The 16650-nt window shown below is 42.9% G+C and overlaps 2 protein-coding genes across 2 annotated transcripts; one reads left to right on the top strand and one right to left on the bottom strand.

Annotated features, from left to right (window-relative positions):
- Window positions 1-71: 71 nt before the first annotated feature.
- MIX23 (mitochondrial matrix import factor 23) lies at window positions 72-8084 on the bottom strand. The gene is made up of 5 exons (XM_058861355.1): window positions 7953-8084; window positions 6824-6949; window positions 6191-6337; window positions 3846-3905; window positions 72-368 (listed from the first exon to the last, which is right to left on the bottom strand). Exons 1-5 carry the CDS (start codon window positions 8001-8003, stop codon window positions 318-320), a joined length of 435 nt encoding a protein of 144 aa, XP_058717338.1. The 5' UTR covers window positions 8004-8084; the 3' UTR covers window positions 72-317.
- FAM162A (family with sequence similarity 162 member A) lies at window positions 8070-16256 on the top strand. The gene is made up of 5 exons (XM_058861343.1): window positions 8070-8322; window positions 9231-9350; window positions 11570-11678; window positions 14810-14918; window positions 15997-16256. The coding sequence occupies exons 1-5, from the start codon at window positions 8307-8309 to the stop codon at window positions 16081-16083; spliced, it is 441 nt and encodes a 146-aa protein (XP_058717326.1). The 5' UTR covers window positions 8070-8306; the 3' UTR covers window positions 16084-16256.
- Window positions 16257-16650: the final 394 nt, after the last annotated feature.

Raw genomic sequence — 16650 nt, 5'->3', positions numbered from 1 at the left:
TGGATTTTACTGTTTCTTCCCCTCTGGGATCACTGAGGCTGTGGAAGTTCAAGAAAGATGCCAGTTTTGCATTCCGTTTGAAAATTGTTTTAATACTATAAAATTCATTTGTTCACATATTTTGTACAAAAGATGAGTTGTTTTCTCTTAATTACAGGAGAATCATTTCAAGCTTGAGAATTCAGCTAAGTAGGTCCAAAACAAAACAAGACTGGGTTCTACTGGCTCTGGAGGGTCCCAATTCAGCTCACCCAAAGTCTCTTTCCAGTTTGGCTCTCACAGTTATGGACCACCTTGATGGAAAATACCCCACACCATCATTGACTCTTCGGAGGCTTGTAGTGAATTCGGCACCGCTCATTAAATACCTGAGACACCAAAACAGAAGAGCAAAAGTGAATCACCCCCATCCAGGAAATGAGCAGAACTTCACCAACAGTTTAAGCAACTACTTCTTCATGTAGCATCCATCTCAAGCTGCTCAGCTCTGAGGTATCAATAAACGGCACTTACCAAGACATCCATCTCCATTCACCTTCTCTTCTGGCTTTAGTAAATACAAAGTTTGCAGTTTGGAGACTGCACAGCACTAAGTGTTCTCCCTCCAATAATACAGATTCTTAATCCTGGCAGGCTCTCATCATGAAAAGGGCAGATGCCTTTTTGTTTTTAAAGGGAGGGAAATAATCATTGGAAGGCTCCTGAATGGTTGTGTTCTGTTAGGTTCACTCTGGCATTCAAATTTAGGCGCTGTATTCCTGTCTTTCCTGAGCAGGCACATTTTACATTGGTATGACAGCCAAGAAGAGGGACAAGGGCTCCTGGAAGCCACACTTGCAGTGATCTGCCTGCCTGTGCCAATGCTGCCAGCACTCCCTGCAAAGGGCACAGCACTCCTGCCTCACTCACCTCTGGCACCTTCTCTGGGTAAAAATTAGCCTTCAGAACTGGATACTGAGGATCATGTATATTTAGCTTGAACCACTGCCGGCCTGCCCTAAGGAGGGCCAATAAACGTGACTATTTAAAGTAAGGCAGTCTGAATCCAAAGCAAAACACACAGGCTCCCACCAAGGTTGCAGATGCTCTTCACAAGCCATTTAGTTATTTATCAGTTTTTATCCAAACTTGTCCAGCACAACTCCTGAAAGCAACACAAGCACCACCTGACACCAAGCTGAGGCTCTGGCAGGTGTTGGTTGTCCCACCAGCATTCCCACAAGAGCATATTTTGCCAAGCTGTCCAGGCATTTGGCAGACCCAAGTGCCTGTGATCATCAGGATATGAAGTTTCATGAACTCTCCCATTGACTTTATGTGCAAAGTGAGTGATCTTGTAGATTTGGGGAAGTTATACAACACTTTATATAAATACACTGCTTCAAGCTCTACTTTCCTACAATCTTCTACAGCTGATCTTATTCACAGTCCAGAACCTATGGCAACTAAGCAAAAGTGAAGCCTGGAGCACACTTTAGTTACAGCATTGCTTCTCAACAATTTCCGAGTAATTTTCAACTACCTTTCAAATTTAATTTATTTTAAGAAATAGACATGTATTACAAACTGCTTCATTTTGCAGAAAACAAAAGTTGTGATATAGTTTCTTGCAGCCATTATGTTACCACATGGAATAGACACCTCTGGAAGAGTTCAGATGAGGTAAAGGTTTGAGATCAGTGATAGGAGGAAACTGTAGAAATTAAGAGCAACAGCAGGTCCAATTCAGAAAAATTTTACTACTAAACAAATCACACTGGTTTTTGTCCATTGTCTGTTAATGATATTTTAATGGCATATATGTCTAAAAGGGTGCTGGAAATACTCTCTAAAGCACTGCAAGGGTCTCCAGCATCAAACAACACACCAACTTGCTTGATATCTTGCTAACTTTCAAAGTATCTTCAACAGTAACTCCACAACCTGTGGCAGGAAGATCAACACTGCAGTCTTGCTAACACTGCCTCCTACTTTTAGGATCATTGGCTCACAGATCTCAGTGTGTTACTTAGGCCACTAAACTCCATTGGTCTACCTGTGAAGTGCTATTCTCATTTTTCAGACATTTTTCAGGAAAAGCAATGGCTGAGAAACCTTAAAATTCATGTTACTACATGAAAGTTAGATTTTGATGGCTTTTACGTATTTGTATAAACCACTCCCAACAATAAACTCCAGTATGGAGGTGCTGGACAGAGACTAATGCAAGTGTCTTGTTTGAGAGTCAATTCTTTGTTTGGTATCATCCAAATTCCACTGCATGCATTTCTCTAAAGTAGCATCTTTCTGTACACCACTATTGCTACAGTCAGCCAGCCAGTGTTTAAGAAACTCTTTCCTAATCAGATTTTTCCAATTAGTTTTCAGTTGTTTAAGATTAATAGAAGTACAAATGTACTTCCCAGCCAGAAGTGTACAACAGTAAAACAGCAGCCTGCACACTAATAATCATTTCCATGTAACAAATTGCATTTATTTTTGCAATTCCATGACTGTTTCGAATTCCATTAGTGACATTTTCAAGGGCAGCTAAAGGAGACATTTATGTGTATATTCAGAGCACAGTATAGCAGAGCTGAAGATAAAACCCAGAAATATTTATCTCTTGAAGCCCCACTCTGATTATTGGCTGAGGAATACACTAGGAGGCTAAAGTACCCCTGCACCATGCATACCTTACTGTTTATAAACTCTCCATCTTCAGGAAAAATTAGACAGTTCTGTCACCAGTAAAAGCTTAATGCAGCTACAAGAAACCTCTGGGATCATTACTAAATTTGGTGCTTCAGAATGAAGATTAGGGTGGGGGCTATTCCGCTATAGCAGAGTCACCATGAAATATTTGCCCCTGGTGACTTGCTACATGTTCTTGTTAAGGCTGTGGCATTATTTAGTCAGATCTGAGAAGGTTTAAAATTAAACTGAAGTGCATGCTTAGCTTTTTGGGACAGTACAGAGGTGTACTGATGGCAAAGCATATGGAGAAAACTGTAAATGCTCGTTTCATCAGCCTGAACTGAGGTTACTGACAAACAGCCAGGACATAAAGCTGTTTTTACACTGGTGCAATTTAGGGGACTGAAACAATGAAGAAGAGATTAAAAAGGAAGGTGCAGCTAACACTAGCTATTTACAAAAATCCTTTTTGCATTTGGAGAAGGAAAGAGATTCTATCTGCAGTAATGAAAGCTCTGAAAAGCTACACCAAACCAGAAAAGGATGCCCGATGTGAAATGCTGCAGTGACACAATACAGCCACCTCAGAATTTAAGCTCAGTGTTAAAATCACCAGACAGACTTTGAGGCCATCAATCCAGAGGGTGATCTGCACCCTCTGCTGACACAGGAGCGCAATGGCAAGGCTGCCCTTTGCACCAGGGAGTGTCTGTTCAGGCCTGAAGAAACTGTATCAGGAAAAAGTTCAGCTTCTACAGCCTCACCCTCCCCTGGGCTCTGCTCAGAGTGAGCAGCACCAGATTCAGGCAAATGTGAAAGATCCATCGCTCTGACACTGTTAGAGGCCCTGCAAAGCTTTTCAGAGAAGTCCACAAACCACAGAAAAGCCTACAAACTGCTCAGCCATTGGCAAGGGGGAGAAAGGGACACAGGGAATAATCCACAGTCCTTCCTGCCCGCTGAATCAGACGCTTTTCTTCCCTTAGCAGTCCAACTGAAAAGCTTTGATCTCTGCATCCAGACCTGGAAAACCACTCCATTGAAGCATTTCCCCTGGCACTCCCCTCATCTATTTCTAGTTAACCTGCTTCATAAGGCACCAGCCTCACACCTCCAGTGCAGGACTGTCTGTTGGGACAGAACATCATCACTATTAAATGACTGAGTACCTTCCAGCTTCTGTCGTTTACCACTTCTTCAACACTGAGCTCCGACTGCATCAATTTCAACTGCAGAAAATAACAGATAAAAAGGTTATTGTCAAACAGGTCTCCCTGCAGCCTTCAGTACTTACTCCTAACGCAACTTCTCAGCTCCCAACCCCAGCACCAGGTGCTCACCTCCTCTGATGGTGCAAACCAAAGGGCACGATGTGTAATCACCCTGGGAGCTGGCCCTTCCAGTCAGCCAGTGCTCAGGGCACACACAGGTCTGCAAGGGCACAGTGAAGGCAGACTCACAAAGCAAGCCTGGCAGCAGATCCTGGTTATCATGCTCTATTCCTAAATAATGCCCATCAAAACTTGCTAGCAATTAACTGATTAACATTGCTGCCTTCACAGGCACAAATAACTGCACCTAATTCAAGCACTCAGCACTGCGAATGCCAGGGCTGGAGTTAGCTCTGCAGCCTTCAGCTGCCACTCTTGCATTATTAGAGTCATATATGAAGCTGGCAGCAAAGCTAGGAATCCAGCTAGGCTTCTGGATCTAAAACTAAGGTTATGAACAGATCCTCTCTGCTTCATTTGCCATCTACTCAGTGCACTGACCAAAAAGGGTCTGCAGTCTGATCACGTGTTGTTCGTGCTCTCTGAACCAGTTAATATTTTATGTCATCACTGCATGACAAATCAGCTCTACCCAGATGCAAAAGCTCTGGAAGAGCTACCACCAATATACAGTTCTTGAGCACTCACTTGACCCATGAGAAGGGTAAGAATCTCTTTGTTTCACACCTATTAGAAACCCCGGGGGCAGGTGTGACTGTTGTGTTCGGGTAATTTGGTCCTGAAGCAACAGTAGGAGATTTAAGAACCATCTATCATTTCTGCCCAAATTTAGGATATATCCTTGTTGGAGTCTTTAACACAACAGACTAAAAGTCAGAGTTTATCCATTTTCAATCCATGGTTCCAATTAGAGGCCTGGTGAACAGGTGCAAGCCAAGACAGCAATCCCACTAAAAACCTTCCAAGTAAGATATCCCAGGAACACAGAGTTGCTACAGTTGTTGGATGCACTTTCCCCAACTCAACAGGACTTCAATCTGTTTGAAATAACAATCCAGCATCCACAGTGATTGGACAACCAGGATAAGTCTCTATAAAATAAACACTCAGAGAATCTTTAGCAGTTCATATAAAGTACTACTTCAAGTTTTCTCATTCAGTGACCCAGAAGCAATAATTTTACATGAAGTCTTCCAAATTGTACAACAAGCAGGATGAGAGAAACCCACATAACAAGGGAAAAGAGATCTGTATTGCAAGCAAGTGAATAGGTATTTGAAATTCTCACTCTTAAAACTAGGATATATTCTGCCAAGATAGCTTTTCAAACTTGTAGAAAAAACACAACTCTGTTTTGGAGGCCCAAAAAAAAAATAATCAGGAGGATCACACCTCATAAAGTCTGAGTACAAATCTGAGGAGAAGCTCATTAAAATTTCTGAGATCTTTCTAAATTATGGATTGCTTTTAACATTTGAAGCCACCTCCAAGCATTAAACACTATCATTGTGATACTCCCACTGTTTTCAGTGAGAGATTTCAGGTTCAGTAAGTAAATGACTTAAATAATTGGCTCTGCTAACAGTATGTGTAGAAAATACTAAAATACCACTCTAGTTTTCCAAACTAATATCCATGCTTGCTGGCAGTTCAATAGACCAGGCTTGTCTGCCACATGGTTCTCTCGGTATCCTTTTCCTTACAAACGGGGCCCTGGAAGTGGGGTGAGAACTTCAGTGGGGCTCCTTTCTCCACTTCTGATACTCAGTCCCCTCTGGTAAAGGGTACATTTTCCACCCGCAGGCCAGAAGGCTGAGAAGGCATTTGCACATTAGAATTCTGTATGCAAACCCAGAAGTGTCTCCCACACCATCACAAGGTACTCCAAATATTAATCCAAAGAAATACCAAACAGCAAAAAGGTTGTATAAGTGGAATTCAAGGCTGTCTGGAAGCATCTAGTAGAGAACAGGAAAAGTTAAGCTGTGCCTCAGTGGTATCAGTCACTGAAGGTTAGAATCCACCATGGGAAAGAATGTGTGTTTTTCTACAGCATTTGTGTAAAAGAATCTCAGGAAATGCTCCACTTGCAAGGCAGCTCTCTGCCTTGAGGCCTTGGGAAAATAATTCTCATGAGACCAACAAAAGCCAACAAAAACCTTGGAAAAGACTGCTTGACTCAGGATCCATTTCAGGTTCTCTCCATCACACTGGTCTTTCTGCTTGGGAAACATACCCACTTCTTCCTCTATAAGTGATCTCTAGAAGGCTCCACCACTCACCTTTGTCTGCTCTTTCCTGAGTTGCTTTAATAATGCTATATCTTCATCAGCCTTTTCCCTCTCTTCTTTGAGAGTTTTCACTACAGCGGAAGTCTGAGAGATGCAGTTTTTGATGATTCTTTCTCTGCTGGTGTGAGCAGCCATCAACTAAGTGGGGAGAGAAAGAAAGTCACAGTGACTCATCAGAGAATAAAAACCTCCTAGTTATAAGTTTAAAGAGACACTTTCTAAAGTCATGGTATTGCTGTGCCTATAGAAATCCCTTTGAATTCATAATCCAGATGTGAGAAACACACTGCTTTGAGCAGCAGCTGCTCTCAACTCAGACTATCCTTTCGTTCTTGCTCTTACCAAGTTGATCAAAAGTCAAAGGTAAACATGAGAAGGAGTCTTGCAGAGCAGCAGGAAAAGGAAGCACCCTTTTTAAAGCATCCTCGAAGGATCAGTATTGCAGAACAAAGAACTTCCCTGCATGGTTTTAAACTGAAGAGATGTTGAGTGGGACAGCTAGGAATACACAAAGCAGCATCTACCAAGGCAGTGTTTTCCTCAGACACTGAGGATGCTTTACTGGCCACTGCACATGACAAAGCAGCAGGGAGGGAGCTGAAAGGGGAAGGTGTGCACACTCACAGACTCGTACAGCTCTTTACATGTCTGACCAGGATCAACCTTCCCCACAAAGGAAGCTGTTGGAATTGTCGTGTTTAATTCATGAACAATTCTATCATCGATTGTCCTCATCACCCTGAGCAGCTCCTGTATTAAAAAAGAGAGAGAGATACTTGGTTATACCTCTCAGAAAAGCCTACTACAAAAAAAAAAAATTGCATAGTTAAGCATTTTAAGAGAAACCAAATAGGATTTCTTACAAAGAGTTAGAAGCACACCAAAGGAACAATCCCACACTCAGGAGTATGTGCTGCAAACCACGGAGTTTCCTTGGCAGCAAAGGCCAGAGCAGGGGTGAGGAACTGATGCCCCCTGAAGTCCTCTGGCCCTGCAGGCAGCATGGACAGGCTGAAGAGCCTCTGCCCAAGGCCCCGTCCCCGCTTCCACACAGGAAAGTGGGCAAAACCTGCACCAAAACGGCAAACTTTGAATAAAACCCCCACCATTCTGGGGGGCTTGGGGGGAGGTTAGGTTGGATCTCAGGAAAAAGTTTATCCCAGAGAGTGGCAGAGCACTGGAACAGGCTCCTTGGGGAAGTGGTCACAGCCTGTTCAGTATGTGTTTGCACAGCACGCTCAGGCACATGGAGTGACCCTTGGGGTGTCCTGCGCAGGGCCAGGAGCTGGACTCGGTGATTCCTGAGGGTCCCTAGCTACTCGCGATATTCTGGGATTCCGTGTTGGAGAAACAGGCCGGGTCCCGCCGGCCCGGGCCCTGCTCGCACCGCCGGAGCCGCGGGTGGCCCCTCTCGCTCCCTCAAACGCCGCGGAGGCGCCCGCGGATCTCCCGCCGCCCGCGGGGCTCCCGCGCCGCGAGCGCTCCGTCCCTGGAAAGGGACCCGCGGGCACGGGGAGGTGCCCGGCCCCGCTCCTGCCGGGGGATGAGGGGAGGGGAGGCCGGACCCTGCTCCCTTCCCGCCGCATCCCGCCGGCCGCCAGGAGCGGGGTGACCTCGCGCACGGGGCGCGCGCTCCCGCGGGGCCGCTCGCCGGGAGGCGGCGGGAGCGCGCGGCGCGCGGGCACGGGAAGCGGCGGCGGCGGCGGCGGCAGCGCCCGGCCCGGCCCGGCCCCGCCCGCCCCGCGCGGGTTACCTGGAACTCGGCGAAGTCCTCGCAGCTCGCGGCTCCGCTGGGCGCCGCCATCCTGGATCGGCCGAGGGCGCGGCGGCGCCCAATCCGGCGCGGGGCCGGGATGACGCGCGGGGCGGAGCGGGGCGGGACCCGCCGGAGCGCGGCCCCCGGCGCAGCGGCCCCCGGCCGGGCATCTCCACCGGCGGCGGCCTCGCGGCCCCTTCGCCTCCTGCAGCCGCTGGCAGAGCTCCGGCCGCCCCCACCGGAGGCGGTGCCGGCCCCGAGCGTCCCGCGGCGGGGCTCCCTCCAATCGCGGGCCCGGGGCGGGGCCCAGCGGTGACATTGAGCGGAGCCCGGCGGGGCCGAAGCAGCGCCATGTGGGGCCGCGCCGGTGAGTGCGGGAGGCAGGGAGTGAGCGGGGCCCGGCCGGCGCTGCCGCCGCTGCGCCCCCGCCCCGGGACAGCGAGGGGCCGGGCTGGCGCTCCAAACAGCGCCGGGAGTGGGTCTGCGCCTCGGGTTCTCTAAAGAGCTTGAAAAGGGTCCCGTTCCCTTGTGGGTGTCGCCCTTAAATGTTTTCGTACAGAGAGGGTGTGTTATACGTCGAAAGTAGAGTGCTTCAAGAGAGACACCTTCGGACAGTATAACGAAGGAAAAAAAGAGCTCGTATTTTTAAAAATGCCCTTTTTGCCTTTCTGAGTTAGTTTGTTTTTTTTCCAGAACTTTTTCGTTATATTAATTCATTAGAACCGCCTTCTTTAAAGTATGTGTTCGTATATAAGGTGCCCCGGCCTTTTCTAATGCACTACAAAGTAGTTACCTCACAGTGCTAAAGATTCGGCCTTTTTGACTTGAATCTCTCAGTGCTTTTGGGATGTTACAAGATTGGTAGAATGCTGGTGGTCCGTGAAATAGCACCATCCAAAGTGTATCTGAAGCATATGTACAGATGAGTTCCTGGAAATTGTGATGTGTAATGAGTTTTAGAAATCGCTGCTAGGACGTTAATCTTGCATACTTTTATTTTTTTCCTAAAGGAATTTAATTGCATTCACATTTTTCTACGTAAGACTACTGAGCAAGTTCAAGGCACACCTTATAAACAAGTTTTAATTTCTTTAGAAGGCTGTTACAATTAAACCTGGTACTTCTTGTCTTCATTTGTACTATTGCTTTTCTTTCTTTTTTTCCTTTTGTGTTAAAAACAAACAAACAAACAAATGTTTCCATTGAAAAGCTGGTTCCCACTTGCAACTGCTCTGAGTTAAATTTGGCCTCTGCTTCATCTGCTTTCTCTTCCAGATAGGGCTGTTAAACTGCTGGGAAGAAATATTCCCTCAGTTCTGAGGATGACTGAGGGAGTGGACCCAAAGATAAGCAGAAGGCTGTGCATTAAACCCCAGAAAGACCTTCAGTCAAAGAGTAAGAGTCTTTGATAAAGTTATGGAATGTTTCATGCCACGGAATACTTGCATATCCATCCTGCAATCATCTGAACAGGAATTCGGCTGACAGAGATGCTCTTATCCTTGATTTTGTGAGAGTTCTGGTCTCTAGACTGAAAAATGGAGCATTAAATTTGGTAAAGTCTTGTTTTCTAACAAAAAGCCAGGGGTCAATATTTCCACTTGCGATGGTCACACAACATTCACTTTGTAGCAGATCACCAGGAGCTTATCTAGTGCACACTCCTACACTGAGGCTCCTTAGCTCTGCTCTGGGACTGCCTGTTCAGCCCCACTGTAAACTATTCATGTTTAGGAATGTTGCGTGAGCTAAAAGACTTGTGCAGTTTTTCAGAGTGCAGCCAGCTCCAACTGTTCCAAAAACTGAACGTGCCCTGCAGGGCAGAGTCTGAGTTGTTCATGTTTAAGGGTGGAGCTGGTCAGGGAAAGCTCGGGCCACGAAACACTTTTTCCCTATATATGGGACAGTTCCTGTGCTCCCTGTATCACAGGTTCCTCATGGCCCACCCATGCAGGAGAAAAGGAGCACACAGATTGGTAGCATTTGGCACGACTCTGTGTTAAAAACATCAGCTGTACTGGGTAGGATGAAAGGTTTCTTTAAAAGTGTGATGTCTCCAGCAGGGGCCAGTAAAGGAAGTCCCTTACTTTTTTGTGCAGTGGGAATAGTGACCTACAGCAAGAACCTAAGGAAGAGAATAGGAAGAGGGTTCCTCTAGACCACTGCCCCAGAGGTGGCATCTTGGTGTTTAATAGTCCTTACTGGATTTTTTCTTTTTTTTCCCCACAAAATTTCCCAGTTTCTTGAAGCTGGATATATCTCTAAGAATTTATTCTCTAAGAAGAAATTCCTCAGCTACAGTCTTGTTTTTTTTAACCTGATGTGCACTTTTTTATAATCTGATTTTCCTTTATTCAGTACCCCTTCCAAACCAAGACCTCATTATAACCCACACTCCCAAGGTCTCTTACAATGCCCAGCTGGGCTGAAGAGAGCTTCAGTCACTGCTTTTCCAGGCCAAAGGGTCTCAGTCACTGTTTCTTACACGGTGGCCATTCCATACCTGTGGCTGTCCTTGCCAGTGTTCTCTGTGCCTGTTCTATTTCAGCTCCCTCTGAGTATTTCCCACGCTTTTCAAAAGGCTGGAGTCACAGTTTTACACAGAGGCACAGTAATGCTGTTGTGTTTGTCTCAGTTCCTGATCACTGACAGTTAACACTTCTTTCCTTTCTGTTATTTGCCAAAACCACTGCTCAGGCCTAGGTAATGATTAATAAGTGAGGACAGAGTCTGTCATTTATGTGTGAACTGGAATTTCTTCCTATTTATGGACAAGGAAGTTGTCAGGCCAATTCACTGACTCTGGGTTCTGAAGCCCCATGGCATTTTGGGCTCAGCCCTCTTCTTTCAGTTTTTGAATAACCTGGTGTTGTCAGCAAACTGTATCCACCCCACTTCCTAGACAATTCATGAATCCATAAGGGAAAACATGGCCATACACGATACTGCCTGCTGTTTAAAAGAAAAAAGGAAAAAGCTGTCTATCTTTGAACTTTGTTTCTTAGATTGCAATGGTATGTTATATATGAAAAGCTTCCTGTTACATTATGAATATTTTGTATATGGAGTTTGAAAGACTGATCTGAAAATTATGTGCCCAGTCTTTGCCTATAGTCATCTGTTTATTTATACTTTCAGATAAGATAAAAGCTTACACTGCCCGGAAAAGTTAACATTCTGTGATGTTATATTGGCTTTTATTGTTACTGTGCAGCATGTTGGCTTTTCTATAGCTGTTCCATTTGATTTCTTTTTTTTTTTTAGCCTTATTTAAATAAAATAGAAAGACAGCACCTTAAGAAGCCTAAATAGTGGAGCGTATCTCTTCTGCATATTTAGACCTGCAGATACTGAGATTTTGGAAAGGGTTTAGCTTTCCTTACATGGGCTTCCTATGTTTAATCCGTATTTACACATTTGTTAATCTGTGATACACTTTCCATTCTCTAACCACCTCTAGCAATCACATATAGAGTTCTGCCTTGCTCACCCCAACTGGTTTTGTTACAGCTCTGACTATCCAGCCTCTCTGACTTTTGTTTCTGGTGTTTTGTTGTTTTCTGGTTTTGTTGTTTTGTCTTTGTTTGTGTGGTTTTCTTGTTGGGGTTTTTTAGGTCGATCTGCTTCAGGGGTGCCTGGATACAAGCCTACAGACTGGGAGAGAAAGTTTTTGTTGTGGGCAGGCCACTACAAAAAGCCAGAGGATATACCAGAGATTGTCTCGTAAGTGTTGCCTTTGAAGCTGTAAAAGAGACTTTGTCTATGCAGAAATAAGTTACTTGAATGCAGCTCCAGAGTGACTTTTCTAAAAAGGAATGGGTTTGCAGAGCTGAAAAACCTTACCCTGCTGTTTGGTTTATCATCCTTGGAGATGAAATGACGTCGGCAATTCTCTTGTGCTAAGATAATGTATCCCTCTTGATTTTTTTTTTTTTTGCAAAGGGTTGACCAGCATTTATCAGTTGTTTCATTAAAAAAACCCATCAGAACAGTTCATTTTCACTCTTCCCTCACAATTAGAAAGCTTTTTGCAAACATTAGTGTGAGCTTTTTCTAGTGTTTTTCATTATATGTCAAGTCTTTAGCTGGGGAGAACTTTCATATACAGCTATAAAATAACTGCAATTCACGTAAACTGTTTTTTAATGAATACCTAACGGGCATGGGCCAACTTCCTTTACTGTTGGAATTTAAACCAACAAACAGTGTCAAGGCTCCTTAACTATATATAGTCAAAATTTCCCTGTTGCTGCTGAGTCAAAATGTCAAAGCTTTGTCCAGTGTGAAAAGTAGAAAATAAAACTGAATGTTCTGGTTTGCACACCAAAAATAAAGATCAAACTTGCCAACAATAGACAATTATTAGTTTAAAAAACACTCCTAGAGGTAGTATAGTTATCTTTTAAAACATGCTCATAATGCTTTTAAATACATGTATTTATTTAAATTAAAAAGAAACAGTCAATCTTGCACTACTTGAGTAAGAAAATTATGTAGCTGCCCTCTTAAATATTTTCTGTTTGTCTGGATGCACGGCATGGGAATTGAAAATCCACCCCTGTATTTAAATGTATCACAATAAATAAATTTTGTTAGAAGTGGAATCCTTCCATTTTGTACTGAACCATTTTTGTTAAAATTACATTTGAAATACATACAGGAGTAAATTATTAAAACTTACTATCACGTCATATATTTTTGTATACCAAATACTTGTAATGAATGTTTTTAAGAAAACAGAGTTAGCAGAGTGAGTGATTTCAGTAGTTTATTGAAAGGACAAACCAACTTCTGATAAAAGCTGACCATTTTTGCAAGTGCATAGGGAATTCTTTTTATTTAGACAAATAATTCAGCCAAATCTGAGAAGACAATTGAGAACTATAAAAGCACAAAAACTTTTTTCCCATTCTGAGATTAATTAATTAATCTGAGATTAATTGTGGGTTGTAAGGGCTTGTGATGTAAATCAGTAATCTTGTAAAATGTAGTGAAGCAACCTATTTATTAAACAAATGTTAAACTTAGCCACTGAACTGATTTAAAATGCAAGTTGTGTTTAGATATCTACCTTTTGCTCTTGTAAATTCTTAACACCTCTAACGTATTTCCAAAATTAACTAGCGAACTTTTTTAAATCCTACTACTGTGCATTTCAGCTTAATTGCAGCCTGCACTCAAGGCTTTCACTGCAGATAATTAGCAGAAGCAAATAACCTGGATGCTAAAATTAACCATTAGTTTCATTGAAGATGGATGTGTTTGTTCCCTATGATCAGAAATCTTGTACTCAAATCAGTACTCTGAAAAAACAAGAACAAAACTTCTCAGCTCTCAGGTCCTGTGTGATTTACCATGCTGAACTACCAGGGATCCTGAAGTATCTTTTTTTTTTTGTAAGGGTCAAAATGTAATGAGATTCCATATTCACTCATGTTTATGTACAGTAATAATTTCCAAGTTCCATTAAATTCATTCTCCATGTTAGCTTTGGGGTATAATTAACCTCGTTTGATGCATTTATTCTTTTCATTACACAAGGTTGGTGCTTCTCCAGTCTTCTGGAATTTTGTCATGTGCCAAATATAATCGGTGAGATTATCAGACCTCCTTGAGAAGGGAGTTATCTGCCCTAAATTCTGCAAGGATAGTTAAATATACAGGGTATAAGTCTTTGGTTATTGTGGAAAGCACTTCTAAAAAGCATTAATGCTTCACTGGCCCATCTTGCATTGTTCTCTCCAACACAGACTTAAAACCTGCTGTAACCAAGATGTCATTTGGGTAGAATTAACTTCAGAGGTTAACTCAAAATAAATGATATTTTGTTTTTACTCTTCACATGTACAGCTGGAAGGTGTTAATAACTGCTACGCTTCTACTGGAAGACTTCTGGTTTTTAAAAGATAACAGCAGAGTAGGCAAAGGGTTCCCCAAAAGGGTGGTATAGCTGCTGGTGTGGTTAGCTAAGCCCCCTGGAATTAAAAAAAAATAAAAATAATTTAGAGTTCCTCTGTCCAAAGCTGATGTTGGAAAGCTTACAATGCTCCATGCCTCTTTAGTTTCTCAGGAAAGCAGATCACTTTAAGACTATTGATTCCAGCAGGAGTGGGGACCACTGGTCTTGTTACCAAGTCCTGTTCAGAACTTCTGAGTGTTGCATTCAGCAGCCTGTGTGTCACTTACTGCACTTTCAAGTCCTGTAGGAGAGGAAGCACCTTGCTGGAAAGTAAGACTGCATCATAAATGAAGCCTTTTTGACGTTCAGGCAGAAGAAATTGCAAAGCTGTGCTAAAGCTTCTCTCTGCTCAAGAAATTCTTAACTGTTAAAACACCGTATTTTGGATTTTACCAGACTTCTGCTATTGAGAGAAAAATGTGTGTTTTACTGTGTTAAATATATCACAGTTATAATACAGATGAGTTCTCACTGACTTTGCAGATATTGGATGGTAATGAGCAGAGGGAGCTGACAGTAAGAAAAGTATTGTATTAGGAAAACCAGCCCTCTCTTTTTCCTGTTCATTCCACAAAGAACATACGCACTTAAATCCTGCATCCTTCCTCCTCTGCATTGCAGTCAAGTGGTCTGCAAAAGCAGTATTTTAACAATTGGGTAACCAAAATTTAAAAAGTTTGGTTTGTTTCCAGCTTTGAGAGGAATGCCTGTGCTACCAACTATCTCCCAAGGTACTCAGGGATCAAGCCTTTGCTGTTCTTGTAAAACTTTTCTGTGCAAAGAGCCAAGTGCTGTTAACATTACACAAAACTGCCAAGACAGAGAAATTAAATAATTTACCAAATGATATGTTTGGGTCTCTGATAATGAGTCTGTTCTTTTATTCTTTCTTTAGGCTTGAAACAGTGAGAGCAGCAAAGAGCACCCTGCGTGTGAAGTTCAGCTATGTCATGATTGCCTTGACAATACTGGGATGCATCACCATGGTGATCAGAGGGAAGCAGGTAAGCACAGAATTTGGGCTGATTCGGGCAAATAAATCTTCATTTAAACTTCTTCATTACTCTGTGGATTTTTAGTACAGTCTTGCTTTGGGGGTTTGGTATTTTTGTCATTTTATCACTGAACAAAAATTTAACAAGTCCTCCTGGTTCCCCAGAAGTGACCCTCGTTGACTAACTCCCATCAGAAAAGGATGATGTCACCGTTAGGATGCTTCCTTTTAAAAAAAAACCAAACAAAAACCCCTGAGCTTAAAGAATCTGCATGGCAGAAGAACCTTATTTGTTATGCTGCCTTTCTTCTGATGACAATGTTCAAGTCTGGTTCCTGTGGACTACTGTGTTCTAGAGAAACCTTAAAAATAGTGACAGTCTTAACCCCAGCACTGTGAGCTACTGAGTGTCACCTGGCATTTCTGTCAGGATTTGTCTATTACAATGAAAAGGATGCAGCACTCTGAAATGAAACAGTGGAAGGATTTTTCCTGACTTTAACAGCAGAGATCAAACACTGATGATTCCCAGAGCATTTTCCTCCGTACTGAGTAGTATGAATGCAAATACCAGGAAGAGAAGACAGCTATTTTGGAATCCTTGTTTTCAAAGCAGCTGGAATTATTTATGTTTCCTGAGATGAGCTCAATTGACCAGAGAATGGTGCTAATAATGCTAAGGTTGCAAGTTTGATCCCCCAGTGGGCCATTCACTGAAGAGTTGGAATTGATAATCCATGTGGTCCCGTCCATCTCAAAATATTCTGTGGTCTGTGATTATGTTTAACTTTTGATTTGTTTCTAGTACTTCTGTCTTGTGAAAATCAGATCAGTATTAAATACTGACCAGAAGCACAGAATGTACCTGCTAGTGCCTTGAGAAAAGGGTTTAATTTATTCCCAGACAAGTAATTACTTTCAGCCAAAATAATCTCTCAGTATTTTATTTTAACCCTCTTGGATTTCTGACATTAAAGCTGACAGAACTGTGCCTTGGTAAGGATAAGTCAGGTATTTTGTAAGTTATTGATTCAAGTTTCAACTCTATGGTCCTTCAGGTGATAACTGATGATCCTATTGCATTGCAGGCTATGAAAAGACATGAATCTCTTACATCCATAAATTTGGAGAAGAAAGCCCAGTTGAGAGCGGAAGGTGCATCTGCTAAACCATAGAAGAGGAAATGAAAAAATCAAAGACTGGGGTAGAAAAGCAAAGTCCTTCTCAGCACTGAGAGGAGGGTATCATCACACCTTTTCTTTGTCAGAGTGTTTGTTAGTTCTGTACACTCATGTTCAAGAAAGAATTATTGTTGTCCTGCATTCAATAAAACCAGAAATACCTATTATCTTCTCCTAATAACTGCTCCTTTCTTCCAGACTCTTTTCTTCATGGTTAGTGGGATAGGACACAAGAGCACAGTAATTGTCTCCCATGTGCTTTGCACCAGACTAAGCATTTTTAAAGTACTGGAGGACCTGTACCTGCATTCTTGGTACCAATCCCCTGCATGAAGTCTCATGTTCTTACTTACCACTTACAGGAAGGTAACTGTAACACAAAAGAACAATCTATTTGGTTTCCACTTGTACATCCATGCTTGTACAAACAAAATACCTTCACTAGCCAGTCACCACTATCACTGACTATTCCAGGTTTCCTCAGCAAGAATGGAACTGAATCTCTTTGGTATTGGTACTGGCTACTTCAAAGAATCCACATGTTCCTCTCTGTGCAAGATA

Source organism: Poecile atricapillus, chromosome 1 (assembly GCF_030490865.1).
Source record: "Poecile atricapillus isolate bPoeAtr1 chromosome 1, bPoeAtr1.hap1, whole genome shotgun sequence".
NCBI classification, from domain to species: domain Eukaryota; kingdom Metazoa; phylum Chordata; class Aves; order Passeriformes; family Paridae; genus Poecile; species Poecile atricapillus.
This window is presented reverse-complemented; position numbering and strand designations above follow the sequence as displayed.

Coding starts and splice junctions, on each gene's coding strand:
- FAM162A (XM_058861343.1), top strand. Junction 9,351..11,569: donor GAAAGACCTTCAGTCAAAGA/GTAAGAGTCTTT, acceptor GGGGTTTTTTAG/GTCGATCTGCTTCAGGGGTG. Junction 11,679..14,809: donor GATATACCAGAGATTGTCTC/GTAAGTGTTGCC, acceptor TTCTTTCTTTAG/GCTTGAAACAGTGAGAGCAG.
- MIX23 (XM_058861355.1), bottom strand. CDS start 8,003: ATGGCGGCGCCCAGCGGAGCCGCGAGCTGCGAGGACTTCGCCGAGTTC. Junction 3,906..6,190: donor TCAGGAAAGAGCAGACAAAG/GTGAGTGGTGGA, acceptor TATTTTCTGCAG/TTGAAATTGATGCAGTCGGA. Junction 369..3,845: donor TAAACGACAGAAGCTGGAAG/GTACTCAGTCAT, acceptor TTGGTGTCTCAG/GTATTTAATGAGCGGTGCCG.